Here is a 24,390-nt window from a genome sequence, read left to right on the forward strand (position 1 = left end):
AAAAAAAAAAAAAAAAAGAGATGGCAAACAAGAAAAAGTAACTTTTTAGAACTGGAGTTACTAATGAACTCCATTTCAAATTTATTGTCAAACTTATATACCAGGAAAGACAATTACACAACGAAAGTACATCATACGAAGAAAATCAGTGAGAAAAACCAGATCGATCCGCCGATAATAGATGGTGTTCATACAGACAAAGACGGAGTAAAGCTGAAATCAAGCCCCCAGAGCTCGAAAGTTCCATTAACGAAGTCGTAGTGACCACCCTTGAGTCCAAGAGTTCCATTCACCAAACCATCTCTAACAAATGGATAGGTTAGCAGATTCCCAAGTGATACACCAACTGCTTCCTGCATTTACAAAGATTTGGAAAACCATGTCATGAACTTTCAATAGAAAACCCTTTGGTTCACTTTCCTTTTTGTTTCTCTATATTTGATTTTGAAGTGCAAAAAAAGGGCTTATATTTTACCTTTTCACAGTGTCCACACATTTCCCCAAGATCAGCACCACCGTGCTGTGATTTCACCTTGGCCTTAGCAGGCAAACCAATTTTCACCCATTCTTCAATGAAATCACTGTGTTTTCAGTCACAAATGTGAGTTCGAGTCAGTTTATTACCCAAGAAACCGTCATTTAGAGCAAAAATACAGTCGATAGCATGTTCGGGTAACTGTTCTTTTCCTTCTAAAGTAGTTTTCAATCGTTCTCTTTTAGTGTAACAACATGAGTTTCTCTTTTGGATTTGACGATGAGATATTGAAGTGAACGAGTAGAGGGCTTACGTCGAGTAGTTTCCATCAAATGGGAAAGTCATGAGACCCTTAATACCACCACAGGCACTGTGACCAATCACAACAATGTATTGCACCTGCACCCCCAAAGCCGATATTCATCAACCAAATTTACTGTTTACTACATGTAAATGGTTAATTTAAAGTTGTTTGTTTATGTACCTTGAGATGCAGAACAGCATATTCAATGGCAGATCCAGTTCCTGAAAACTTGCTCTGTTTGCAACAGAATTATTAAAAAAAAAAAACTGCCAGAGATTCAGATTTGAACACAAACAAACACAAAATGGAGCCAAACCTGATCATATGGAGGAACCAAATTGGCAACGTTTCTGACCACAAAGGCCTCTCCTGGTTGGAAATCAAGAACATGTGATGGGCACACTCTTGAATCAGAGCAAGCAAACACCATAAACTGCATTTTTCATTACGAAATCGAATCAAATCCAACTCGAATGAACTGAACAAATGTCCCAATAAAAAGGAAATGAGAAAAAAACTAAGTGATTGATACCTTGGGGCTTTGACCCTTTGCAAGCTCTCCATACAATTCTGGGTTCTTGCTGAAGAACAAAGACAAAAGTGAATGGTTTTCGATTTCGAAAACTATGATCGGACGTTTGGTAACTGTTCGTGTTATTGCATAAATCGAACGTAAAACGGAAGGCTTACTCATATTTCTCCTTCTTGAAGTGAATGAAACCAGATTTGATTCTCTCAACAGGATCAAAGGGTGGTTTGCCTCCATCTGGAGTCTTCAATTCTGCTGTTATCTGTTCCACCTTTGATGTTGCTGCAGCTTTCAAATCTCCCTTCTCTCTGCACTCACAAATAAATATATATTAATTAGAAAATAAAAATTTTCAAAAAATATATATACTTTAATTTATATTCAATTTTTAAGGTACCTGAGGAGCTTCTCCAGAGCTTGAATGGCTTCCTCATATGAACCATTCCCCATATCTTCTGTCTACAATATTCAATTCCCACCAAGAAATTACCAAAAGAGGGGTAATATAAGAACAAAATGTTCTTAAAATTCTATTTTTGATGGGTAGAGAATAAATAAATAATTAAATAAAACAACGAGTCACTGCTTTCCTCCACGAACATAATTTCCGCTCATTAAATAGTTACCAAACAAGACTTTAGAGCTTAACTTGGTCTCTGAAATTGGCCCACTAACTTCTGCTAGATTTTTTTTCAAACTTTCTTTATTTTTTATAAAAGAAATAAAGAGAAGTATTTAACGTAACCATTACATAATCTATGAATTAAGTGAAAGGGGCCAGATGGAGTGAAGTTATGCTGCCATACATCACGTTACGTGTCAATTACATTTTAATCGGTTACATTTTAACAAATAGAACCGTGAATCAAATGTTGTCACATGTCCTCATACTTGCCACGTTGGACAAAATAGTTAGTGGCTCATACGAGCAATTCACTTGACATGCACGTGTACGTGGTTTAAAAGTAAAAGAAAATGACATCCACCTCATTTCTCACTTCACCCGCTATTACTTTTAAAGTATGAAAATTTAAACCTTTTAACTTACAAAAATATATATATATATACATAAATCTATTAACTTTACTATAATTTAAGTAGTTAAAATAAATTAACATCCAAAACATCACTTTTTTTTTAACTTAAAAAAAAAAGTGAAATTTGAAGGTGGGTGGAGAAAGAAAGAGACAGATCTATGAGAGAAATTGTGGTTTTTATGGTGACAAGTGTACTTTCTCTTATACTCTCTCTCCTATTATTATTTTATTAATTAAGTAATGAATTAAGAAGAAAGAACAAAGGACAGATTTGTTTTGTTTTTTGTTGTAAATAAGGAAAATAGTAAAAATCCACAAACTAACACTCTCCAACTAACAAACTAACTAACTAACTAAATCATGCCCAACTTAGTTAAACCCACTAATAACAATAATAATAATAATAATAATAAAAGCAGTGGCATGCATGAATTATAGACAACATTAAAATGGTAAAAATGAGAGGCTAGCACTTTTGGTGATAGACTTTGGAATCTGCATGGAACGATTATTAAAAGATAGATAGATAGATAGATAGATACAGGGGAGGTGGAGCGTACCCAAGTGGGGGTGATGAGAGGGGAAGGGGCAGCAAAGACAGGCCTGTTTTGGATGAGGTTAGGGATAGAAGGAGAGGGGTTGTTGAGCTTCGCAGAGACACAAGGACGAACGTTAGAAGAAGAGGAAGAAGAAGAGGAAGGAGAGGGTTTGTTGAGAGAACGAAGAGAGTGAAGGCAGGTGTTAATGGAAGCCATTGTGCACTAAGCTAAGCCACCCTAAACTCTCTATTCCCTCGCCCTATTATACAAACACTCCCTTTTTTAAAAGCCCTTTTGGATAATGAAAGCGAACCCACAATCAACCACAGCTTCTTCTTTCCCAGATCACGTTTGGGCGTTCCACATTCCTCTCTCTCTCTCCTCCTCCTCCTCCTCCTCCTCCTCCTCCTCCTCAACCATTTCACAATCTACCATACTCCTACCTTCTACCCTTTACCCTTTATGTAGTAAGGATATTTTCGTCATTTCACCTCAATATTCCCGAACTAAAATGAACCAAAGTTGAAAATAAAGATTTTGGAAGTACCCACTCAAAAATGAACCAAAACCATTTGAATGTAATAAGAAATAACTTAAATATTATATGAAACTATATCCAACTGTTAATTAAAAACGATCCAATTAAGTCATTTACAGATTGGTGAGAAAAGATATTTAAAAAAAAATAAACAAAAAAATACTTATAAAAATATTGAATTGTATAATTCTGTTTCTAAGCTACGATGCCTTTTTTCCACATATCCTATAAAATACAATTTTATTTAATTAATTTCAGCATATAAAATATCAACGTATACATCAAATCTCTCTCAAGAATGATACTAATAATTTTATATTATTAAACAAAAAGTGTTATTAAATACGTAATAATATATATATTTTTTTTTATTAAAAAAAATAGTATAAAATAGAGATTGAAAATTGTATGGTTATTTTTAAAAACAAAAGCCATCCTTATCCAGAATAAGGTGGGCAGTTAAAAACCGTTATACCTTAATATCAAAGGATGACGGTAAAAACATCATCCTCCCTAAATGACCATTTTGACCTGACTCTTTGGAGTAATAAAAAGTCAAACCTATAATATAATAAAAACCGATATTATTGAAATTTTTGAAAGTTTATAGTATTTTTTTTATTATTAATTTAGCTGATTTTTTTAAATTATATTAAAAAAAATTATACGTTGGGATAAGGACACTATAGATAAAAATAATAATAATAATAATAATAATGATATGAATTTGAAAAGAGGACATTGAAATCCCAAAAAGGATATGTACCACAAAATGATATGAGGCTTTGAGTGAGTGAGAAACAAAGAAAGAATGGGTAAGAAATGAGAGATTGAAGAACAATATGGATACCTCTCTCAACTCTATCCTCTCATTATCCCTACTCTTATCTTCCTCCACCTAAAATCCAACCACTTCCCCATTCCCCCCATTACTCTCTCCCCATTTTCTCCGCCTCGTAAAATAAAATAATAATAATACGTCTAATATTATGAAGAAATTGAGTAGATACTATCGGTTGTTGTTGATACTGATTGAAAGAGAAGTTAAAAGAGAAGTCTCAGATCATTAATTTATAAATAAGAAATATTATATCCATTAGTAGGAGACATTTCGAGGAAATCAAAATGAAATTTTAAAATTTATATAAAGCATTAGAAATTTTAAAATTTTTGAAAATCACTCCTATTTATAAAATATTTACTATTCGAAGATGCGTACCTTGGATAATGGGCCGGAATATTATTGGGCTTGAATTGGGCCTTGGGAGAAACCCAATCAACCGCAACTTATTAATTAGGCCCACACAAACAGAGCCCTAACTCCATGTAGATTGGGCCTGGCAGCAGCCCGATTGTAGAAACTCGATCGCCGCTTTGAGATTCGGCAATTCCGTCGCCGACGATGAGGAGAATTTCACACGGACAAAGAATTGCGGTGGAGGGTGGCCGTCTCCGGCCAGAAGGAGGTGGAGTGACGGTGAAGGCACCGTCGTCCATGGCGGAGATGTTTATTCGTCAGAGTCTGTAAGAGAGAGAGAGAGAATGGTGGTTCCATTAATATATAATAGATGAGGAGAATTTCACACGGACAAAGAATTGCGGTGGAGGGTGGCCGTCTCCGGCCAGAAGGAGGTGGAGTGACGGTGAAGGCACCGTCGTCCATGGCGGAGATGTTTATTCGTCAGAGTCTGTAAGAGAGAGAGAGAGAATGGTGGTTCCATTAATATATAATATTGAAACTGATACGTCGAGGTTGGAACAGAAAATGGCGAAGAGAGGAAATAGGATGAATGTCGACATTTTCTTGACATAGTTTCGACTGTTTTCGATGAGTCGGACCGAGTGGGGGGCCAAGTGGCGCCCTTGAACGCACTCAATGAAGTGATATGGACCAATTATGGGCCATTATTTGTTTGCTTCAATATTTATTGGATCATACCTACAAAATTGGCCCGTCAATATATGTTCAAATATTATGATTATTACAAATATTTTAACCCGTAAATATAATTTTAAATTTTTTTAAAAAAGTTTAAAGATATTTTAAAGTATTAATAAAACTTTTAAAATGTCAGACATATTTTTTAAATATGGGTTTGAATTTTTTTAGTTTAAAAATATTTTTTATATAAAATTAAAAAGTTTAATATTATTTTTATTAATTTAGTCCAATTTTCGAAAAATTACTAACTAAAATCTTTTTGAGAAGCACTTTACACGTGGACTTAGGTTAGTCCGATTACAGGTGGGTATTTATTATTCATGAATAATTTTTCCTCTTTGATATTCCTGTGCGTGAGCGACCATGAGAATCGGGTAAGGTGCCAATCGTACGGTCCATTTACAGTCCAAGAAGGGGTATATACGTAATTTGGAACAACGTACGTACACGTGGACTATCTTAAATGGTTTCACACTGATAACGTTGATTTCGAGAAGTAGAAAAACAAAATTTCCCGCCAGATTTAATCTGACAACGGAAAAGGCCAAAAGCGCCTACAGCATTTCCCGACCGACTGACCGAATTTAGAAACTGTCAAATTCTGATAAAATACACGTGTCGTTGTTTGATTTGTGAACAAAATTAACGGTATGTGATTCATGGAGAGTCCCATCACCAAATAAAGAAGTTTTTAAGTCACCGTTAATTTCGTCTTCATCATTATATGATACAATACGAATTAGGCATCGTTATGCTTTTTTTTATGTATGTTGCATTTTTAGATATTACAAGTCCATCAAACTTACCAAAATCAAAATTTGAGGGTTTATTACATCACGACTTTCATAATCTTTTGAATGCATAAACAATTACATTTTTGTTGTTAAAAATCATAAATTATGCTCAAAGTAAACAATATCATACCATTGTAGAGAATCGTGATTTCTAACATGATATCAGAGCTATGTCCTAAATTTAGTCATTTCAATAAAAGCCTCAAATATCAAACAAAGAATTGTGAGCCTCGAAGGTATAGTCAAGCCTCGATTAAGGAGAAGCTATTTGAGAACTCCATATTTGTAGTATTCGTGTACTTATATATTTTTGCCTAATTCACCAAACTCAAAGTTGGTGGGCTAAACACTCGGCTAATTAATGTATGTCTTTGGTTAATTTTGGAAAACATTAAGTTTTAACACAAAACACTCCCTCCCATGTCCCTACAATTATATGATATTATTCATTTATGACCCGTATATCTAGTTTTGGTTTTCATAATATCTCATATCAATAAAGATATTATCTTTCACTTATATTTTCGTCCATTTTTTTTTTATGTAGGACTTTAATCACTTTACTAACCGTCTTAATTCAATTTAATTTAAAATTCCATTTATGATAGAAGATCTATGAGATTAGGATGCAGTCTTTATTCTCTTGCTGCAAAGAGAAAAAATTATAATATGGAAGCATGCATTTGGGGAAAAAAGCCTTTATATTTTCAATAAAGATTTAATTAATTGTAATAATAAAATAAAAATATTTATTTTCTATTTAATTCATTTAATTATGATGTTTTTAATTCAAATAATGAGCTTTTAAACTATAGTTAATGTTTTATTAATAATTTAACTGGAAAAGTATATATATATATATAAATGCACATATTACATTACCATATAGAATTTGGGTTTGAAATATTTTATGTATCATACCATCTCTATCTACCTAAAATTAGTAGGGCGTTTAACTAATTAAAGATATATTTATTAAGACATTATATATTCTTAATACGAATTAAAAGTTTAAGTGATTAGATGTTACAATTTTTAGGCTTAAATTCGAAAAAAAAAAAAAAATATCTTAACCTATTTTTTTTATAGTATAGTTTAATTAGAGATATTCATTCACCAGAGATACTCATTTTCAGTGAGGTAAAAGAATCTCCGTTTAAACAAAAAACGAAGGGAAGTGGAAAGAAATTTATAGTAAATGAAAACAAGGGAGTGGATTATATTTTCTGTCCTCGCTCCACCCTCAAACTGATTTGAGCAATACATCTAGTTAACTAACGATGATTAATTAGTAAAATTCTAAAGAATATGTAGATAAGGTAATTAAAAGAATTGACATGTTAACTAACACTACACGAATATTAAACGTATTTGCATAGCAAGTAGTTCTCTATCACGACTTTAAAACCTTTGATGACTAAATCCGATGTACATATCAAATCAACTAAATTATTGACAATTTTGGACGTATTTACCATTTTTATTTTGGAGATAGAATTAACCTAAAACGTCAACGTGAAAATTGTTTAGAATATTTATGAAACTGAAGAGAATAGTGAAAGTGAATATTTATGAAATTAATTATTATATTCTCCCAACTTCTATCTTCCACTCCACTCGAATTAAGAAAAGGTTGAGATTTCATGAGAAGAGTTTATATTTAATAAATCAAATTTATCTAAGATTTTTAGATTTCTTAAATATAAAATTAAAAATTCAAGGACTTACAAAAAAAAGATAAAGAAAAAAAAAAAAAACAATTTGATCAAAGTTGACACAAACTTTTGAATAAAAAGAAAAGTTCCAATAACTTTTCTAATGTAAATTACTTTGTTTGGTAAGATGTTCAATGCGCGTTGGAAATTAATTTGGTGTATTTGTTTTGAATACACAAACAAACTCAAAGAAATGAAACAGCAACTAAAATGGTAATCTTAAGCCAAAATTTATGTGAACTTCCACCAAAATTCTCTCATGGAATCCCAAATCCTAATTGAATAACGATCTCTTTGTATTCATAGACTAAACATTTTATAGACTAAACATTTTATATGATCAAAGATGACTGGAAAAACTTGTTCATCAATCATCTTTATTTTTCATTTTTGCATATCTAAACTGTAAACATAAACGTTTTGATGTACAATGATGCCAATGAACCTCTCATGATCAGAGCTTTTGCAATTGCAAAAATTAAATGCTCCATAACCAACTGGCTCTGCCCTATCCAATGACGTTAATCCAACAACCAACCAATTCCGGCTTGTAACTTGTAAGGAAGATACGATTTTCTCTTACCTTCTTCTTTCAATGTACGATTCCTCACGTAGAACGATTCGTGTGCAGAGATATTCTTCTTGTGATCTCCGCCGGGTCTCTGGCCTCTCGATTTGTTGCCGATACGCGCCTCCCTGGAGTAATATATCTTCTCCTTCAATTCCTTCGCCGATTTTGTTTCTGACTTGATTTCTTTTGCCTTCTTAGTTGAGTATAAACTCGTCGACGAAGTGAAGGAGACATATGTGTGATTTCCGCTGCTGTGGCTTCTCCGTAAGAGGTCTAGGATTCCCCAACGCTTTGTCGACGATGATCCAGTGGATCGGCTCTTCTTGCACGCCAGATTTGGCGTTCCGACAGATTTAGGGTTCCAAACGCAGTACGTTCCAGACGGAACTCCTTCCAATTCGTCCGCTGACGATGACGATGACGAAGAAGACGACGAAGAATACAGCGGATCGTTATCTCGATCTCTAATTAGAAGCTTCTCCAAAGGAATTTGAATAGGCTGCACGATTGCCGAATCTCGACCGTCGATTTCCGCTCTTTCAACCTGACGTTCCTCAAACAGAAGCTCGGAATCGAAAACCGGAAACACAGGAGCGATCAAACCGCCGCGAAATACCTCGGAATCACCAGATTTCTGGAGCGAGACGAATTCGAAATCATCGTCATCTGCCTGATCCTCTGCTTTGTTCAGCGACGGCGATCGATCGAAATCGAATGAAGAACAGCCGCTTGAGAACTCGCCGCTGGCTCTTCTAGCGGCATCTGCGGTTGCTCCGCTGGAGTAACTATTGAAGCTCGGACACAATCCGAAATCTTCTTCTTGCATTTGCAGAGACATGGCGTTTCTTCTTTCAGAGTTTGTTTGAGATGACTATGTAGAGTGTCGAGTTTGGGAATGAGAAAAACGAATGTAGTGGTTTATATATAACATATATGGAAAAAAAATATATTTAAATACAAAATTAAAATAAGATTAAACTTGCCATTTAAATTATATATAGATTTAATAGGTAAAGTCTTTAAAATTATTTGATATTTTAAATTATCCACATATTTGATATTTTTAGAACTCATTTTTTTTTTCCAAATAAATTTAATTGGGTTGGTAGAAAGTAAAACCAAACTAAATTTAAGGAGATCCGACAAAAAAAAAATTATCATCCATATCCAAATGAAAATGACATATTTTTTTGGAAATAAACCAATTTATTTAATCTACAAAAGAAAAGAAAATTAAAGAAGTATTTATTCGCCTTCAACATATAAAAGAATTAATTTTTTAAAAAATAAATAACATAAAACAAATTGAAAAATTTATGAAAATATGTATTTTATACAACCCAACATTATAAAAAAATTGTATTATTTTTTTCATTTAATATTTGACCCATTGATATATTATTTTATATTATATATTACAGACTATTTTTTTTTACTAATAATAACAAAATAAAAATAGCATGAAAAAAAACATTTAAATTGATTATTAAACATTTACACCTGTCAAGCGTGTGAATCTGCAACTTTACGAAAAGAGGACGAGTGTAATCTTAAATGCAGATTTAAACATCCAACGGCTGTGAAACGGTAGTTGAATTTGTACGGACGAGATATAAGAATATTTGAGAAATCTAGAAGGTGAAAATAAAAAGAATAAAATAAGGGGTTGACACGTGTCAAACCGTGTCCGAGATCCTTCCCTTTACTTCACGAACACGTCGGACGCCCATAACGGAAGAAACACGTGGGCTTCTTTTCGACGTCGGAGTGCTTTCCTTTATTTATTACAAATGCATAAATACAACAAATTCGGATGAATTTTCTTTTCAATTTTTATTATATTTTAATTAAATTATTATGGTAAATTCTGAATCTAAAAAAATAATATGGTATTTGATAAATTAATATTAAATTGTTGTGTCCAACATGGCAATAGTAATATAATTTTCAAAGATTTTACATGTGTCAATTTAAAAACGATTTTGTTTAATCTAAAGTATTTTACCAAAGTTTTAACAAAATAAAAAAAGAAAAAATAGAAAGGTGATTTTACATAAATAAATAAATAATTAGATTTAGTAAAAAAGCTTAAACACGTTAAGATTCTCCACAAAAGCTTTTTACTTTTGTAAAGCCAGAATCAAGAATAAGCCGTCAAAGAATTGATTAACTATTTTTAATTAAAAAAGGATTTTAAACACAAATATATATATATATATATATTATTTTATGTATAAGAGATTTTTTGCTAATTTAATATTTTCTTAAATTAATCAACTTATATTTAAATTAATATTTTATGTATAAGAGATCATTTTCAGCATTTAATTATCTCAAATTGTAGAATCGTATAACAATGGAAAACATGTTGTGGGTGTCAATTTTATGTATATTAAATTGAGGTTGCAAAATTCTATGTATCCATTTTAATATATTTTATTTAAAGCGTGCCTTATAAAAGGGAAACGTGTAATCAAAATTTACAGGGAGATTTTTTTTTTTTTATTTTGTTAATTTATATACGGGTTGATTTTAGTCTCTAAAAATTTAGTTAATTTATTAAAAATAATTATCAAATTTGTTTTTTTTTTTAAAAAAAAATAATAATATAAACGTTAAATTTTTAATAATATTTTTAAACTTCATATTTACTTTTAATATAATATCTCATTTAAAATATTGTATTAATACGCTTAAAAGTAATTTAAAAAGTTGACCTTTAAAAAACGCGATAAACTACCGATATCTCTTCCGATTAACTCGAGATCCAAAATATCGCGTATGGACCCCACTCTCCTTTTCTCTCGTAGCTTTAGTTTCCATTTTACAGAAACGTCGGTTCTTGTTCGAAGTTCATCCCTCAACCCTGTAACGAATAAGAAAAGTTTTGGTTTCTCGTTTGCAATCGGGTTCCGTGGACATTTAATCGAGTTCTTTGAACAGCTTGAATCCTGGATCGTTTTCGTGAGAAACGAGGAGATCGTTTTCGTCGTTTTACTACATTCCAGATTGATCGCCAGCTGCATCTGTGTCATTTCTGTTGATTTGGATTCGGTTCTGATATCTTCATCGCTGGAGATACTGAGGTTCGTTAATCGTTCAGTTTCTGATCAAGTTTAGTATGGAATTCAGCTAGTTCAATCTCCGCTACTTGTTTTCTCAAAATTTCCCCCTGCTTTGTTATTCTGTTGAGCTCGCAACTTGTTTTATATGGAATCGGTGTGTATTTTTCTGTTCATTTTGATTCTCTGACCATAATTTTTAGATTCCGGACCTGCCAGATGAATGAGTTGATAATGCGATGTTTTATGATCTAAGATGGTAGATCAATTCATTCGAAATAGAACTTTTCACATTTAGGACAGAAACAATAAAAGAAAGAAATGAGAGTTAGGAATCGGCTAGCATACGTCGCTTGGAATTAATTTGTTTGCTTCCTACATCATTAGTTGCTTAATTTGTAGTTATTTATATATAAACGCGCATGTTTAAACCATTCCTTCCAGATTGACCATTACTCTAATCAATTGATTCAATTCCATTCGATTCCTGGTCGTTAGTTGTAGGATTTCGAAGTTTTATCCAACGTAATGCACGCTCCTTTGGTTGTCAATTGCACAGTTCTCCTGGTCACAACCTTGGGATAGTGAATGCCATACTTCGCTGGAGAATCATGCCTTCATATAATGAAATTGGCCCTTCCAGAAGGACTCGAGGAGCCGATTATGCCTATTTTAATACGTGAAGTTCTCAATGGGTTGGGAAGTCATCCGGGTGTTAGGAATTGCTTAGCACACGCTTGAACTTGCCCCGTTTTCCAAGTTCTACCTATGAAGGTAATTATAATATCAGATTAATCCAGAGGAACGAGATATGTATCAATTAAATTTATATTGGGATCGTCAAGTTCACATTTCTCTTTTACTAGCATTGATTCAGACAAAAATTCAATTCTATACTTATGCATCCTTTCTTACTTGACCATGCCCTGAATATTTGCTTTTGGTGCCATGCAGAAAGAATATATTCGTGGAGTGAATGCCTGGATTCCAACCTCAATGATTTGACACAAGTCAGGGTGCCCTCGTATGTAACTTTCTTTAGAAAGCAGCGGCATGCTGCCTACTTCATGCTCTGACTAATTTTGTTCTTGATTTGGATGAAGTAATGCTCTGTGTTTCAACTTTTTGCCAGCAGATTCAGGATGATGCAGGTAACGGATGTGGGAGTAAATGAAAGGCAAGAAGATAAATAGGAGTTTGGCTTACATGCAAGAGAAGACATTAGTGGAAAAATTGGCTGTTCCAACACTACACCTAGCTGTGAGTTCTCGTTGCCTAATAAGTCAATCTTTATTTGGTATCAATCTTTATCTGCAGTGGTGGACATGTAGAATAGCACAGCTATTACACAAAATCATGTTTGCAGGAAGAAATTAATAAGTCAATCAAGTATCTGGAACAAATCTTTGGTAGTTTTCGTTTTCCATTTCCCATCATTTTTCCCATCTAAGCCCCTACGCTATTATTTGGCTCAAGTTAAAGTTTTAAGTCGATACACGCATGAACATAGAGTCAGCTGAGGTGAGCATGAGTGACTTTATGCAGGTATGGCGTTTTTGGGTGTTTGTTCTTTTAATTATTTCTAACTTAATATTTAGTGTCCTGTGGTTTCTTTTTAGTCAATAAATTCATGCATCTTTCTGATTTTCTCTTGAATGAAGAAAAAGGGAACCTATTTTTCCAGATTGAAATATAGAATTTTGTGGTATTTGTTCTTTAGGAGAGAAGGATATAATGTTAAAACAACTGAAGTGCTCATTCTCAACAATAACTGAATACACTGAAGACGTTTCTTTTACTTGACTAGTATACTACTATACATCAATTGATGAACCAAGAAACAATGAATTAAGCTTTCATTTCGATTTTATGTGAGGCCAGAAAACTAATTAAACTAGTATGTATCACAAAGCATAGGTTGTTTGGTGTACTTGAACATGTAACGTAGCTGCTACTGCCACATTCGACTGAACAGTTACTCTGTTGTGCGATACATTAGTTAAGGCATGGTTTGGAAATACCTGAACTTGACCTTGACCCTGACCCTGAGTCTGCTCCATCTCCAATGAGTACCCTACATTTTTTATGAGGTTACGAAATAACAATAGGCTTGAGAAATCAAACGTCCAAGTCGTTCCATTTGCTCTTGTGGATCCTCTTCCCACCGTCGTTTTAACCACCATCCCACGAACATTATTTCTATCTACCACCACTTGATCAATTCTAGTGAAGGGAGTCTTGGATTCATCCAACTCTACTATTTTCACCCCTGTATAATCTCCCGAAAACATGTTATCCACAATATTCAGTCCACTTATTACTCCCCCTATTGATTTCAGTACAACCAATGCATTCCCTAAGAAGAAGCATCCTGTTATATGCACTTGAACTGGGTCCTCCACCACCACTCCTGTGTAATCCAAGTAGCAATTCACTATCCTTGTTTGTGTAAAACCAGGTGACCCCACGTAAATTCCGATCCCACCCAATCCCCTCGCCTTGTTGTAGCAATGTACTCCCATTAACACATTAGCTTGTCCCAACAGCATCACTCCAATCTCTGCCGAGTATATTACTATGTCCCTCAACACATTGTCATTTCCCATCATTTTTACTCCGATCCCTGAGAAGTCCTTTTCACCTCGGTCTCCACCCATGTTAATGTGCTGCCCAATGAATGAGTTTCTTATGTAACTCTCATGCCCACCTTCAATTACTATCCCCTCGCTCATGAAGTGTGATATGTAGCAGTTATCTACTGTAGTTCTCACTGAGTTGACAATGGCTATCCCACCTCCTCTGAAATTGCAGTTTAACATCAGGTCCTTGAGTGTGATATATTCATACATTACAGAGGGTGACGATGGCCTTAATTCTATAAGATGGCCATCGCTTGGAAAAGAATCCGATGCGCGTAGTGATCCTCCATGTATCTGTCCACATGTAAATGTATTCTTATTATATTCGTAGGTAGTTGAGAAGAGAGGGGGTGTAGTGTCATATAATAGGTACCATGAAATTGCCAGCGGCTATGTCTGGTAAGCGCAAGGGGCGACTGATCTTGTAAGTCCCTCCATCTAGGTGAATTTGAGAGCCTCCTAGGTCTAAAATGCCTTTCATCAAGTGAGCATCCGTGGGATACCGAAATGCATCAGAGATGGCTTTCTCTATCGCCTCGGTGCTGTCAGTTTCCCCAGTAGGATCAGCTCCATAGGAAACCACGTGATAAACACGCGATCCCGATATTGGCTTCATGGTTGATCATATGGTTAGACAGTTTCAATCCAATCAAAGCCAGTTCTAATGTAGAGTTTAGAAAGAGAGGGAGAGAGAGAGAGAGTTACCGTGAGATGAGATTGAGAAGGATAAGTGTGAGAAGGAGATGCAGATGAGAGGCCATCGTACTGATAGTTGTGCAGACGAGATGGATCGAGGCGTCTCATGAAGTGATCTTCATAAGATGTGGAATATGAGCTCTCACTCACAATCACAAATTCACTGATAGTAACTGCATAAACAAAGGCTATGAAAGGCCAAGAAGTAGAAGCATAGCTTCTGGGATTCATCTCTCACACTGATGAACTAAATGACAGAGGAATGAGATGAACTAGGAGACGACGTATATAAAGATGCATAAATTGATATTGAGGAGGGTATGAGCAATCAGCTGAGGGCGGCTGGTCTCAATTTCCAAGCGGTCAAATATAAGCTTGGAAATTGCAGTCATTGGACTGTTTTTTGTTAGGCAAAGCTAACCGTTTGTGTTTAGTTTTAATTTGATCTCTACTACATTTAAATAGGAAAAATTGTTCCCATGAAGAATTTAATTAAACTAAGATGAAACTTTTAGCTGCCTGGAGAGAGAGAAAGAGGGAGGGTTTAGTTATATTTTTCAAAGTTAGGTCTTAAGAGTTGCTTTGCTGCTGTACCAGGTGAGGAATCTTCTTTTCTCATGCATTTTCTAGTAACCCACAGTAAGCAGGAAGCAAATAATTCAAGATTTTGACCAAGGATTTCCCATTTCTTGGTAGATTCTTTCACCTTAAATTCAAAATAAAACACAATATGTGTGTAACATGTGTATTGGAAAGAAAGTGGAAATTAAGAATTTGGGTAAATGTTCTTTTCACAATTTAGTTTCCTACCTACTTTCATTCAGGTTAACATTATTCGTTTGTGTTTAGCTTCAGTTTGGGGAAGATCTTACCAAATTACAGGGATCCAAATAAGATTCTAATTTTAAGTCTAATAAAGTATAGTTATATTATAAAACTAACAGACATGTATAAAGTTGGGATTTTATTATTATGTCCCTGAAAGTTTGAAACAAGGGAGAAGAATACATCCAGACTTCGTTGTATAGTTGGATGAACTTTACAATTTGCAAGGATTTAACCATTATTGTGAAAATTATAATGTCTAATTGAACTTTGAACTTTAAACTACAAACTACGGAGTTCGTAGAATATGAATACTATTAAAATACAACATGGTAACAATTAAAATATATAGTTTCAGCACAAAATAAGACCAAATATACACATTTTTTTCTTCACATTTTGTTAAATTTTGTTGATATGGCCTACCATCGTTAAACAAATATTAGAAGGTCGTGGTTTTGTCTCTCTTTTTGGCAACAAGAATAAGTTTGAAGTTAAAGTTTTACAAATTAAATTAGTTTTTGGGAATGAATAAATAAAACGAGTACGTTAGTTTTCATGATTAAAATTTTTCACCTACCTTCAAACTTCGGATTATCATAACCTACCATGTGGTACTTTATATAATTTATTATACCCATACTATGTTTTTTATTAGGTTTATAATGATAGGTTATGTCCTATTTTGTTAAGGATATTAACAAAAATAAAATAAAATAAAGTTTGTGGGCATCTTTTAAAATCTAAATCTATTTTTAAAACAGAGTACCATCAATAAAGTAAATTTTTAATTTTTTTTTAATTAATATTATTATAGAAACTTTTAAAAATTTAAATGTATTTTTGAAAAAAAAATGACAAATGATAATTTAACATTTTTAAATTATATTACTGGTCATGTTACAACTTCCCATCTACCCTTCATTTAAAAGAAATTATTCACCTTACCTAACGTCACTAAACCATTTATTAAATCCACGTGTCCAAATCGGAAGTGAACGTTTTCCTCTCGACTGCTTCTTTTTATGTATATTTTTTTCATACTTCAAAAAAAAAAAATTAAATTAAATATAAGACAATGGTGTTTCTCCTTTTTCCTTTTCTTTTAAAATTAAAATTTTGAATATGATTTCAAAATTAAAATTAAAATTTATTGCATTAACTTTAACATGAATGGGATGATTATAGAAAATAGCAAAAGTTTACATGCACATGGTTGCACCGTACACGTTATGATACGCACGTGACGATCAGTCCTAGCATGTATGTGATGTGATCTATTAAGATCATGTCCTATAATGTTATGGAAACACAAAACAGAGTCATATACTACTTGTATGTATTCCACTAAGATCGTGCTCTACATGATATGAACTTGTATGACTTGTGACGATAACACCATAGAGCTACGAGACTATGAAGGAATAACCAATGTTATGTGTCATAAAAGTGATTTTTTTTAGTATTTTATCATATTTTTTTTAAATTAGTACTATAAGTATTATTATTATTTTTATTAGAATTAAGTTTGACCTTCTATTTAAAAAAAAAAAAAAAAAAAGAATTATTTGATTATTTTCAAGTAGGGTTGGCCATCGGTGATACCTACATATAATAATAATACGTAATATTTTTTTATTTGTAAAAGAATTAATGAACCTTGAAAATTGGAGTAGGTGGCCATGGCTATATATAAATATTATTTCTTTTATTTTCTCTGGATGCCATATTTGATTTTTTTTTTCTTTTTCAAATCTTAATATTTTATTCAATTTTAAATTTCCTTTTTAATATTTTAATTAGATTTTATCTTATTTATTACTTTAAATATATTTTAAGTTTTAATCATATTATAAAATTAAACATTTAAAAGTATAATGATTAAAATAGATCATTTTTAATTCTCTTTTATTAACTTGTTTTTTTCCCTTTAAAAATATGGAAAATCTCTTTTATTAACTAATAATAATTTCTTTATCCCTCTTCAAAAATGACGGCCTATTTTCATGGTCAACTAATTCCAATTTTAATTTGACTCGTGAACATTTAAAATTCTGAATAAATATATTATTTTACAATTTTATTATATGAAAATCAAAAGGATAAATTGAAGACCCAAATTACCTTACGAATTGAAATCACGACATTCCTCTTCCTTTAAATAAAAAATTCATTGTTCGGGTCAACTACATTACTTTGTCAAAATTAGGAGTGTTCTTACGACTCAATAACCTTATCAACTCGAACTATTCAACTCAAACCAGGTTAGATTTTTTTTTTTTTTTTTTTTTTTTTTGAGTTGGGTTGAATTTTTTGAAGACAAAAAATTTAGTCTAGTTTGCAAGTTGACATTTTTTTTGGTCGGGTCAACCTAACCAACTTGAAAAATAGAGTTATAACTCAACCTAACCTTATCTTGCTTTAAAAAGAAATTAAGAATATTCATTTGTAACCCGTGTTAGTGATAATGACGTTGGATTGCAAACTTTATTCAGATGACCCAAACTTTAATCTAAATGATTTTTTCAACTCGATTTGTGCATTCCATAGCTATCTTAAAAGTCTATGATATGAAACTCCACCTAATCGAGAAAAATAGACAAAAATAATGGGTTGGTATTGGTGTTATGGACTTCCACGTACCTAACATTTGCTTGGTGACGTTCTTTTTTTCCCTGCCCTAATAATGACCTTTCCCTTTATGCTTTTAGTCCAATTAAAATTAATAATTAAAAATGAAAACTTGCTCTTGGCTTCCCGAAAAGACCTCGTACCAATAAAAATAGTATTTCTCATCTTCCATTAATTAACCAATGTGGGGACTCACTCCCAATAATCTTCAATAATCTTGCCTTAGAACAAATTACACTATAAGTCTCATTTGAGGTTTATGAAGCTCTCAAGTAGCCTCTCTTTAATCAAGGTTCGACTCTTTTATCTGGAGCTCTCGAACAAAGGATGCAAAATGTATCATTTGTTCGACACTTTAGTCACTTCTGACTACATTTTCGAGGCTCACAATTCTTTGTTTGATATTTGAAGATTCTATGACATAACTAAGTTTAGAGAATATTTTAAATATTTTAAATTTTTTTAAACCAATTTTAAATAATACCTAATTTCACAATAGTCACGAATTTTCAAGAATAATATTAAAAAGTTTGAATATGATATAAGACAACGGGTAATTTTCGTCCATAATTTATAGTAAAAAAAATTGAATGAAAATTAAAATAAAGTTAATATTACTTTTAAAATTTCAAAATTATTTTTAATTTTAATTTTTTTTTTATTGATTTAAACTCATAAATTTTATCGGCATAAAAAAAAGGCAAGCTCATAGAGAACCATGAGAGTAGGTAGAGAGAGAAAAAAAAGACCTAATTTTTCCAACCACCTAAGATTAATTATTTAAATCAAATTGCATGGATGTAAATTTTTTTAATTTAATATTAACGCTTAAAAAATTGAGGGGTAATAAAAAAAAAAACAATAATTTATGTGGTCGATATCAAATATACTAAAATAATAATAATAAATGTGATGTTAATCCCTTAATTACCATTGATTGAAGCTTTATGAGTAAATTCTATACATAACAATATGTCCTCTTTTAAATAAATTGACAAAAATAGAGCTATGAAGAAAAATATTGAATTAAGTGTAAAATTGTAAAATATAATTTTGAAACATACTGGATTATTCAAATTGTTATTTTTGGTCATTAACTAAATTTAATTTTGTACAGATCTGGATAATATCTATTAAATTAGGGATTTGGTGGAGCTTTTTAAATAATATAAGTTGAGGGATTGATATAAAAGTGCCACGTTTCAATTTAGAATTGAGTTTTTTAAACAAAAAATTAAATAATTTAATGTTTGTTTATTGCGGGCGTCCCTGTAGTTACTTTCGGAGGAGCGGAGATTCCTGTGAAAACGTTCTTTTCGTGGGAGGGAACTAATTCGCGAACGGATCTGAGATATAAATAATCACCACTCCTCTCAGACTCATTGCTTCCAAGATTCTGCGCGATCAGGTTCCACTCTGTTTCAACTTCAACAGATCGAAATGGGGATTGTAGGGGCGGAAGAGTGCCGGAGAGTGGAATTGGAGGAGCTCCGCCGCATCTCTGAGCGTGCCTGTATGCTTGCTGCTCGTCGGAAGAATTCTGATGAATTTCATGGAAGGAGAGTTTTGTCGAACTCCTTGAGTGACACCGACGAGGAGCCCGGCGACGAGTTCGTTTGCGTCACTAGTGGCGTCTCTCCCTTGGGCCTTGCGGTGGTGAATCAGCTCCTGCAGCGTGGATTTTCTGTTCGGATCGTTCTCGATAATCCTGGTTAGTTTTGACTTATATTGCTGGTGATTTTCTTTTAAGAGTGAAATTGCTGCTCAGAATCGTTCGATTTTTTACTGCTTTAGTCTTGATTTTCTCCTCTGATTTCAGCTTAATTTCTATCATTTTCCCGGTTACTTTCTGTTTATATTACCGGAATCGTCTTTGAATTTGACGCATCTGATTCAGTGACATCGATGCTTAGAATTGTTCGATGTTTAGGGTTTTGATTTCTCCTTTACTCTCCACAATGGTATGATATTGCCCACTTTGAGTGTAAGCTCTCGTGGCTTTGCTTTGGGCTTTCCAAAAGGTCTCATACCAATGAAGAGTCTATTCTTAGATTATAAACCCATGACCATTCCCTAAATTAACCAATGTGGGACCTTCATCATCAAACAGTTCTAAGATTAACTTCAATTTTTTTCGGATCACTTTCTGTTTCCTTTCTCGAAAAAGAACACGTTGCATTTTCGGGAACCTTTTTGGTATCTTACGTCTCTGTTTCAGTGACCTTCATACTCACGATCGTTCGATTTTCGAGTGTTAACTATGATTTTCTCCTCTTTTCTAAGCTTAACTCCATCATTGTCCAGATTACCTTTTGTTTTCTTTCTCGGTAAAAGCATATTGCATTTTCGGGAATCTACGTCGTATTTTACTCGCATGTTTCATTGACATTCTTACTGAGAATTGATTTTTTTTTTTTTTTTAATTTAATTTTTTGTTTTTCCTTCTCTGTTCTATGCTCAACTTTGATCATCTTCCGGATTACTCTGTTTTCCTTCTCGTTTTTTGTCATTAACAAACCAGAACAAAAGCATATTGCATTTTCGGGAATCTTCGTATTTCACGCTTCTGTTTCAGTAACATTGGTGCTGAGAATCGTTCGATTTTTTAGTCCTTAACTCTTAATTTTCTCCTATGTTCTAAGTTCTGACCTTAAGTTTGATCATTGTCCAGATTCAAAAACAAGAAAGAGTATATTGAATTTCGGGAATCTTCTTCCTACTTCACGCATCTATTTGTTTCATAATATTGATTTCGTTTCCGAATTCATATGTTTGTTTAGAACCGTGCTTCCAGTTGAGATAGAAATCATGAATAGAACAGTACGAATATATATATATATATATATATATATATATATATATATATATATATATATATTTTGTGAATTATGAAAATGTCAACATTGTCGAAGATAATAAATATTCTCACAGGGAAAAAAAAAAGTCTATAAAAATCATTAACCATTATTTTTTCATATAGATGTTTTTTTATTGAAATAATTATATTTATCATAGAAAATTAAAAGTTTAAATTTCATTAGATATAAAATTTAATTTTACATAATAGATGAACAGAACATTTTAAAATTTTGAATATTTGTTGATACAAATTTAAAAATTCAGACTAAATTTACAATTTAAATACAAAAAATTAATGTATTAAACTTCAGATCAAATATTATAAATTTGACTTGGTCAACTAAATATATGAATTATCTGATGCAGGAAGAGACGTTAGAAGATAATTATTGTAAATTTCTTGTTTTTGTATTTAACTTGGAATTGAAGTTTAATAAATGATGTAATTATGTTTGAAAATGATGCAGAAGACGGAGAAAAACTGGGAGAGATGAATTCGGAAGCGGGTGGGATTAAAATCAATGACAGCAAAGTATCGACGGTGTCGGCCAACCTGATGGAGTGCGATAGCTTAGCAAATGCTTTTGAAGGCTGTCGCGGTGTCTTCCATACCTCTTCTTTCATCGATCCTACTGGCCTCACTGGCTATTCGGTACGCATCATTTTTTAAGTTTTTAAATCATTTTTTTAGTTCTCAATTTTCAAAATCATTTTATTTTAGTACGGTTGGCTCAGTAGTCTTAAATGTTTTAGAATCACGTAGCTGTCACAGTTTTATTTATTTTTATTTTTTTTTACAAAAAAATAGGTATAAAATATTTAAACATTTAAAGTGTAAAATAGAACTAACAAGTTGGAAATTTAAAATAAAAAAAAAATGGTTAAGTGGAAGACACGTCAACATTGTGGCTAACAGCGCGTGAAAGTCTTAATGAAGCGGTGGAAGATTAAAAACCATCCCATTGTTGCATTGTTGGATGTTTTTTTATCCGTCCACACAAACACTTTGGTATTCATTTATTGGAAAATTCAGTTGCCTAACTAATTACATTTAATGCCAACAGAAATGTTTAGGTAGGATGGTTGAATTTATAATCAAATAATACTCTGATACGATGCCTTTTGGGGAAGTGCAAAACAAAGCCATGAGAGCTTATGCTCAAAGCGGATAATATCATACCATTGTGGAGAGTCGTGTTTATCTAACATAGTATCAGAGTCATGTCAATAGAATCCTCAAATGTCGAACAACGAACTCTAAAAGAAAAAGGAGTTGAGAGTCGTGTTCGTCTAACAACCAATGTGTGTGTATATATATATATGATGAAATATTTTGGAATGGTTGGAATTAAGAAATTATTAATGAAGTTTAAATTCTTCTAAACATCTTTTAGTTTCCATTTTAACATAGTCTAACCTTCTCTTACAAATGGCGATGCTGCATCCTAAAAGAAAGCCATGGCTGAGGTGGAAAAGAATGCGAGTGAGAATGTTATGGAGGCATGTGCAAGAACATCCTCTGTAAGATACTGTGTTTTTACCTCTTCACTTTTGGCCTGCATATGGCGTGACGGTACACGAGCTGAGCTCTCGCCAGTTGTCGACCATGATTGTTGGAGTGATCAATCGTTATGCGTCGATAAAAAAGTAAGTCTAGATCTAAACTTATTTACTGTTTTATTTTTCGGAACTGTTTCTAAAAACTATAATTAAATAACCTGTGAATGTTAAGCTTATAATGAATTCAAAATTATATTTACAAGCCCCTAATATACTTTTTAAAGAGGAAGTAATTTATACAAAGTGGTTAGATCTTTAGTAATTTATACAAAGTGGTTAGATCTGTGTTTGTGGGTTTTTTTGTCTCATACATCTTTCTTTAAGTGGTTAGACATTTTTGTGTCCGGATGAAAAGGGACTATTTATCTTCCTTCTTTTACTATAATATTTAAAAAAATAACATTAACTTAAAATAAATAAAAGTGAATTTGAACATATCACAAGAATATTATGTGCTTTAAAAAGTGAATTTGAATACATCATTTGCATATGAGAAAATAAAGATGAACTTCAAAGAGATGTTATTATTTATTGTGCTTTATAAGTGGATAATTTATCTTTTAACTTGATGGGGAAATATTATTATGGGGTTTTGAAAAGGCAATTTATATTGGTTGTTGTTGGAATTCAAGCTATGGTATGCTTTGGGGAAGCTAAGGGCAGAGAAGGCAGCATGGAGAATTGCAAAAGAAAGAGGTTTAAAGTTGGTCACCATTTGTTCTGCCTTGGTAACAGCTCCTGACCTCTGTAATATGAGGAATTCAACTGCAACAATTGCTTATCTCAAAGGTACTTTTTTTCCTTGATGGTGTCATCGTAGTGTTCACTTACTCAATCCTTAACCATTTAGATTTTAATTATATGGCATCAATATATGCTCGTGTTAATGTATTGTGATAGAAAAAGAATTGTGCTATAATAAACTTAGAAATTTGAGTTCAAAATGAACTATGAGAAATTTGAGTTCTTATCGTTTGTAATGGTTCAAATCCACCGTTAGCAGATATTGTTTTCTTTGTGCATTCTCTTTCGAGCTTTCTCTCAAGTTTGTAAAACAAAGGAATGTTTCTTTCTCTTTTCAACTTACGTGGGATCTCATAATATTATTTTCCATTTTCCATAATCGTGAATTTCATTCAAGTTTTCGATCTTTCTCACTTCTTTTGATATCAGGAGCAAAGGAGATGTACGAGCAAGGGCTATTAGCGACCGTAAGCGTGCGAAGATTGGCGGAGGCCCATGTGAATGTGTACGAGGCAATGGGAGAAAACGAGGCACATGGAAGGTACATTTGTTTTGATCAAATAATCAAAACACAGGCTGAGGCCGAGGCTTTGGCAAGGGAAATATGTGTGCCTGTGACCAAAATTTGCGAATCCCAAGAAGCATCAACAAGCACTTCTAGTAAGTTTCAGTTATCAAACAAAAGGCTTTTCAATCTCACCTCTTCAAGAGCTCCTACTCGCTGTTATTCTCTGACGCATTTCCCTATTTAAGAAAAAGGTAGCACAAAGTTTGAGTACAGTAGTGGTAAAAAGCTGAATAATTACTGCTACTTACCTATCTATGAGGTAGAAGGTTAGTTATTGTACGACAGGTATGAAATAAATATTTAAATTTATGATGGTTCCCCTATGTTCTTAGTCTTTTTTTTTTTTTTTTTTTTTTTTTTTT

General features: G+C 32.7%; 4 protein-coding genes and 2 long non-coding RNA genes across 12 annotated transcripts in view; 3 read left to right on the forward strand and 3 right to left on the reverse strand.

Moving 5' to 3' along the window:
* LOC111481525 (carbonic anhydrase 2-like) overlaps positions 1 to 3,169 on the reverse strand; it is a 3,609-nt gene extending 440 nt beyond the window's left edge. The window contains exons 1-9 of one of the 3 annotated variants that reach the window (XR_002718066.1): positions 2,906 to 3,169; positions 1,706 to 1,767; positions 1,470 to 1,616; positions 1,312 to 1,360; positions 1,096 to 1,212; positions 960 to 1,013; positions 789 to 874; positions 476 to 581; positions 138 to 353 (exon numbers count right to left, since the gene is read on the reverse strand). Coding sequence is in view for 2 of the 3 variants with exons in the window: in XM_023126984.1 (XP_022982752.1) it covers positions 189 to 353; positions 476 to 581; positions 789 to 874; positions 960 to 1,013; positions 1,096 to 1,212; positions 1,312 to 1,360; positions 1,470 to 1,616; positions 1,706 to 1,767; positions 2,906 to 3,100 (981 nt within the window). In the remaining variant the exon portion in view is untranslated. The remainder of the gene's footprint in view (positions 1 to 137; positions 354 to 475; positions 582 to 788; positions 875 to 959; positions 1,014 to 1,095; positions 1,213 to 1,311; positions 1,361 to 1,469; positions 1,617 to 1,705; positions 1,768 to 2,905) is intronic. The other 2 variants (XM_023126983.1, XM_023126984.1) reach the window with 2 other exon arrangements.
* Positions 3,170 to 8,092: 4,923 nt separating this feature from the next.
* Positions 8,093 to 9,349, reverse strand: LOC111481526. Its single transcript, XM_023126985.1, has one exon. The coding sequence runs from the start codon at positions 9,280 to 9,282 to the stop codon at positions 8,395 to 8,397; it is 888 nt and encodes a 295-aa protein (XP_022982753.1). The 5' UTR covers positions 9,283 to 9,349; the 3' UTR covers positions 8,093 to 8,394.
* A 1,946-nt stretch (positions 9,350 to 11,295) lies between these two features.
* LOC111481951 lies at positions 11,296 to 15,814 on the forward strand. 5 transcript variants are annotated; one of them, XR_002718128.1, is made up of 5 exons: positions 11,296 to 11,530; positions 12,005 to 12,280; positions 12,461 to 12,530; positions 12,642 to 13,051; positions 15,439 to 15,814. It is a non-coding gene; the product is annotated as an uncharacterized LOC111481951 (long non-coding RNA). The 5 variants fall into 5 exon arrangements; XR_002718127.1 differs by lacking the exon at positions 15,439 to 15,814 and having other exon boundaries at positions 11,296 to 11,663; positions 12,642 to 13,225; XR_002718129.1 differs by lacking the exon at positions 15,439 to 15,814 and having other exon boundaries at positions 11,296 to 11,534; positions 12,066 to 12,280; positions 12,642 to 13,225.
* LOC111481950 (polygalacturonase QRT3-like) lies at positions 13,411 to 15,072 on the reverse strand. Its single transcript, XM_023127568.1, has 3 exons — positions 14,851 to 15,072; positions 14,519 to 14,755; positions 13,411 to 14,439 (listed from the first exon to the last, which is right to left on the reverse strand). The coding sequence occupies exons 1-3, from the start codon at positions 15,070 to 15,072 to the stop codon at positions 13,411 to 13,413; spliced, it is 1,488 nt and encodes a 495-aa protein (XP_022983336.1).
* A 3,748-nt stretch (positions 15,815 to 19,562) lies between the features above and the next one.
* On the forward strand, positions 19,563 to 24,337 carry LOC111481835 (cinnamoyl-CoA reductase-like SNL6). Its single transcript, XM_023127411.1, has 5 exons — positions 19,563 to 20,008; positions 21,624 to 21,808; positions 22,609 to 22,803; positions 23,349 to 23,505; positions 23,890 to 24,337. Exons 1-5 carry the CDS (start codon positions 19,738 to 19,740, stop codon positions 24,210 to 24,212), a joined length of 1,131 nt encoding a protein of 376 aa, XP_022983179.1. The 5' UTR covers positions 19,563 to 19,737; the 3' UTR covers positions 24,213 to 24,337.
* On the forward strand, positions 22,814 to 23,107 carry LOC111481840. The gene is made up of 2 exons (XR_002718114.1): positions 22,814 to 22,945; positions 22,976 to 23,107. It is a non-coding gene; the product is annotated as an uncharacterized LOC111481840 (long non-coding RNA).
* Positions 24,338 to 24,390: the final 53 nt, after the last annotated feature.

Source organism: Cucurbita maxima, unplaced genomic scaffold (genome assembly GCF_002738345.1).
Source record: "Cucurbita maxima cultivar Rimu unplaced genomic scaffold, Cmax_1.0 Cma_Scf00007, whole genome shotgun sequence".
NCBI classification, from domain to species: Eukaryota; Viridiplantae; Streptophyta; class Magnoliopsida; order Cucurbitales; family Cucurbitaceae; genus Cucurbita; species Cucurbita maxima.

Bases quoted from the DNA above. Each gene is read 5' to 3' on its own strand.
- LOC111481950 (XM_023127568.1), bottom strand. From the start codon at position 15,072: ATGAATCCCAGAAGCTATGCTTCTACTTCTTGGCCTTTCATAGCCTTT. The intron at 14,756-14,850 runs GTAACTCTCTCT...TCAACCATGAAG, and splicing joins CTTCTCAATCTCATCTCACG to CCAATATCGGGATCGCGTGT. The intron at 14,440-14,518 runs GTACCTATTATA...ACATGTGGACAG, and splicing joins TAGCCGCTGGCAATTTCATG to ATACATGGAGGATCACTACG.
- LOC111481526 (XM_023126985.1), bottom strand. From the start codon at position 9,282: ATGTCTCTGCAAATGCAAGAAGAAGATTTCGGATTGTGTCCGAGCTTC.
- LOC111481835 (XM_023127411.1), top strand. From the start codon at position 19,738: ATGGGGATTGTAGGGGCGGAAGAGTGCCGGAGAGTGGAATTGGAGGAG. The intron at 20,009-21,623 runs GTTAGTTTTGAC...AAAATGATGCAG, and splicing joins GATCGTTCTCGATAATCCTG to AAGACGGAGAAAAACTGGGA. The intron at 23,506-23,889 runs GTACTTTTTTTC...TTTTGATATCAG, and splicing joins AACAATTGCTTATCTCAAAG to GAGCAAAGGAGATGTACGAG.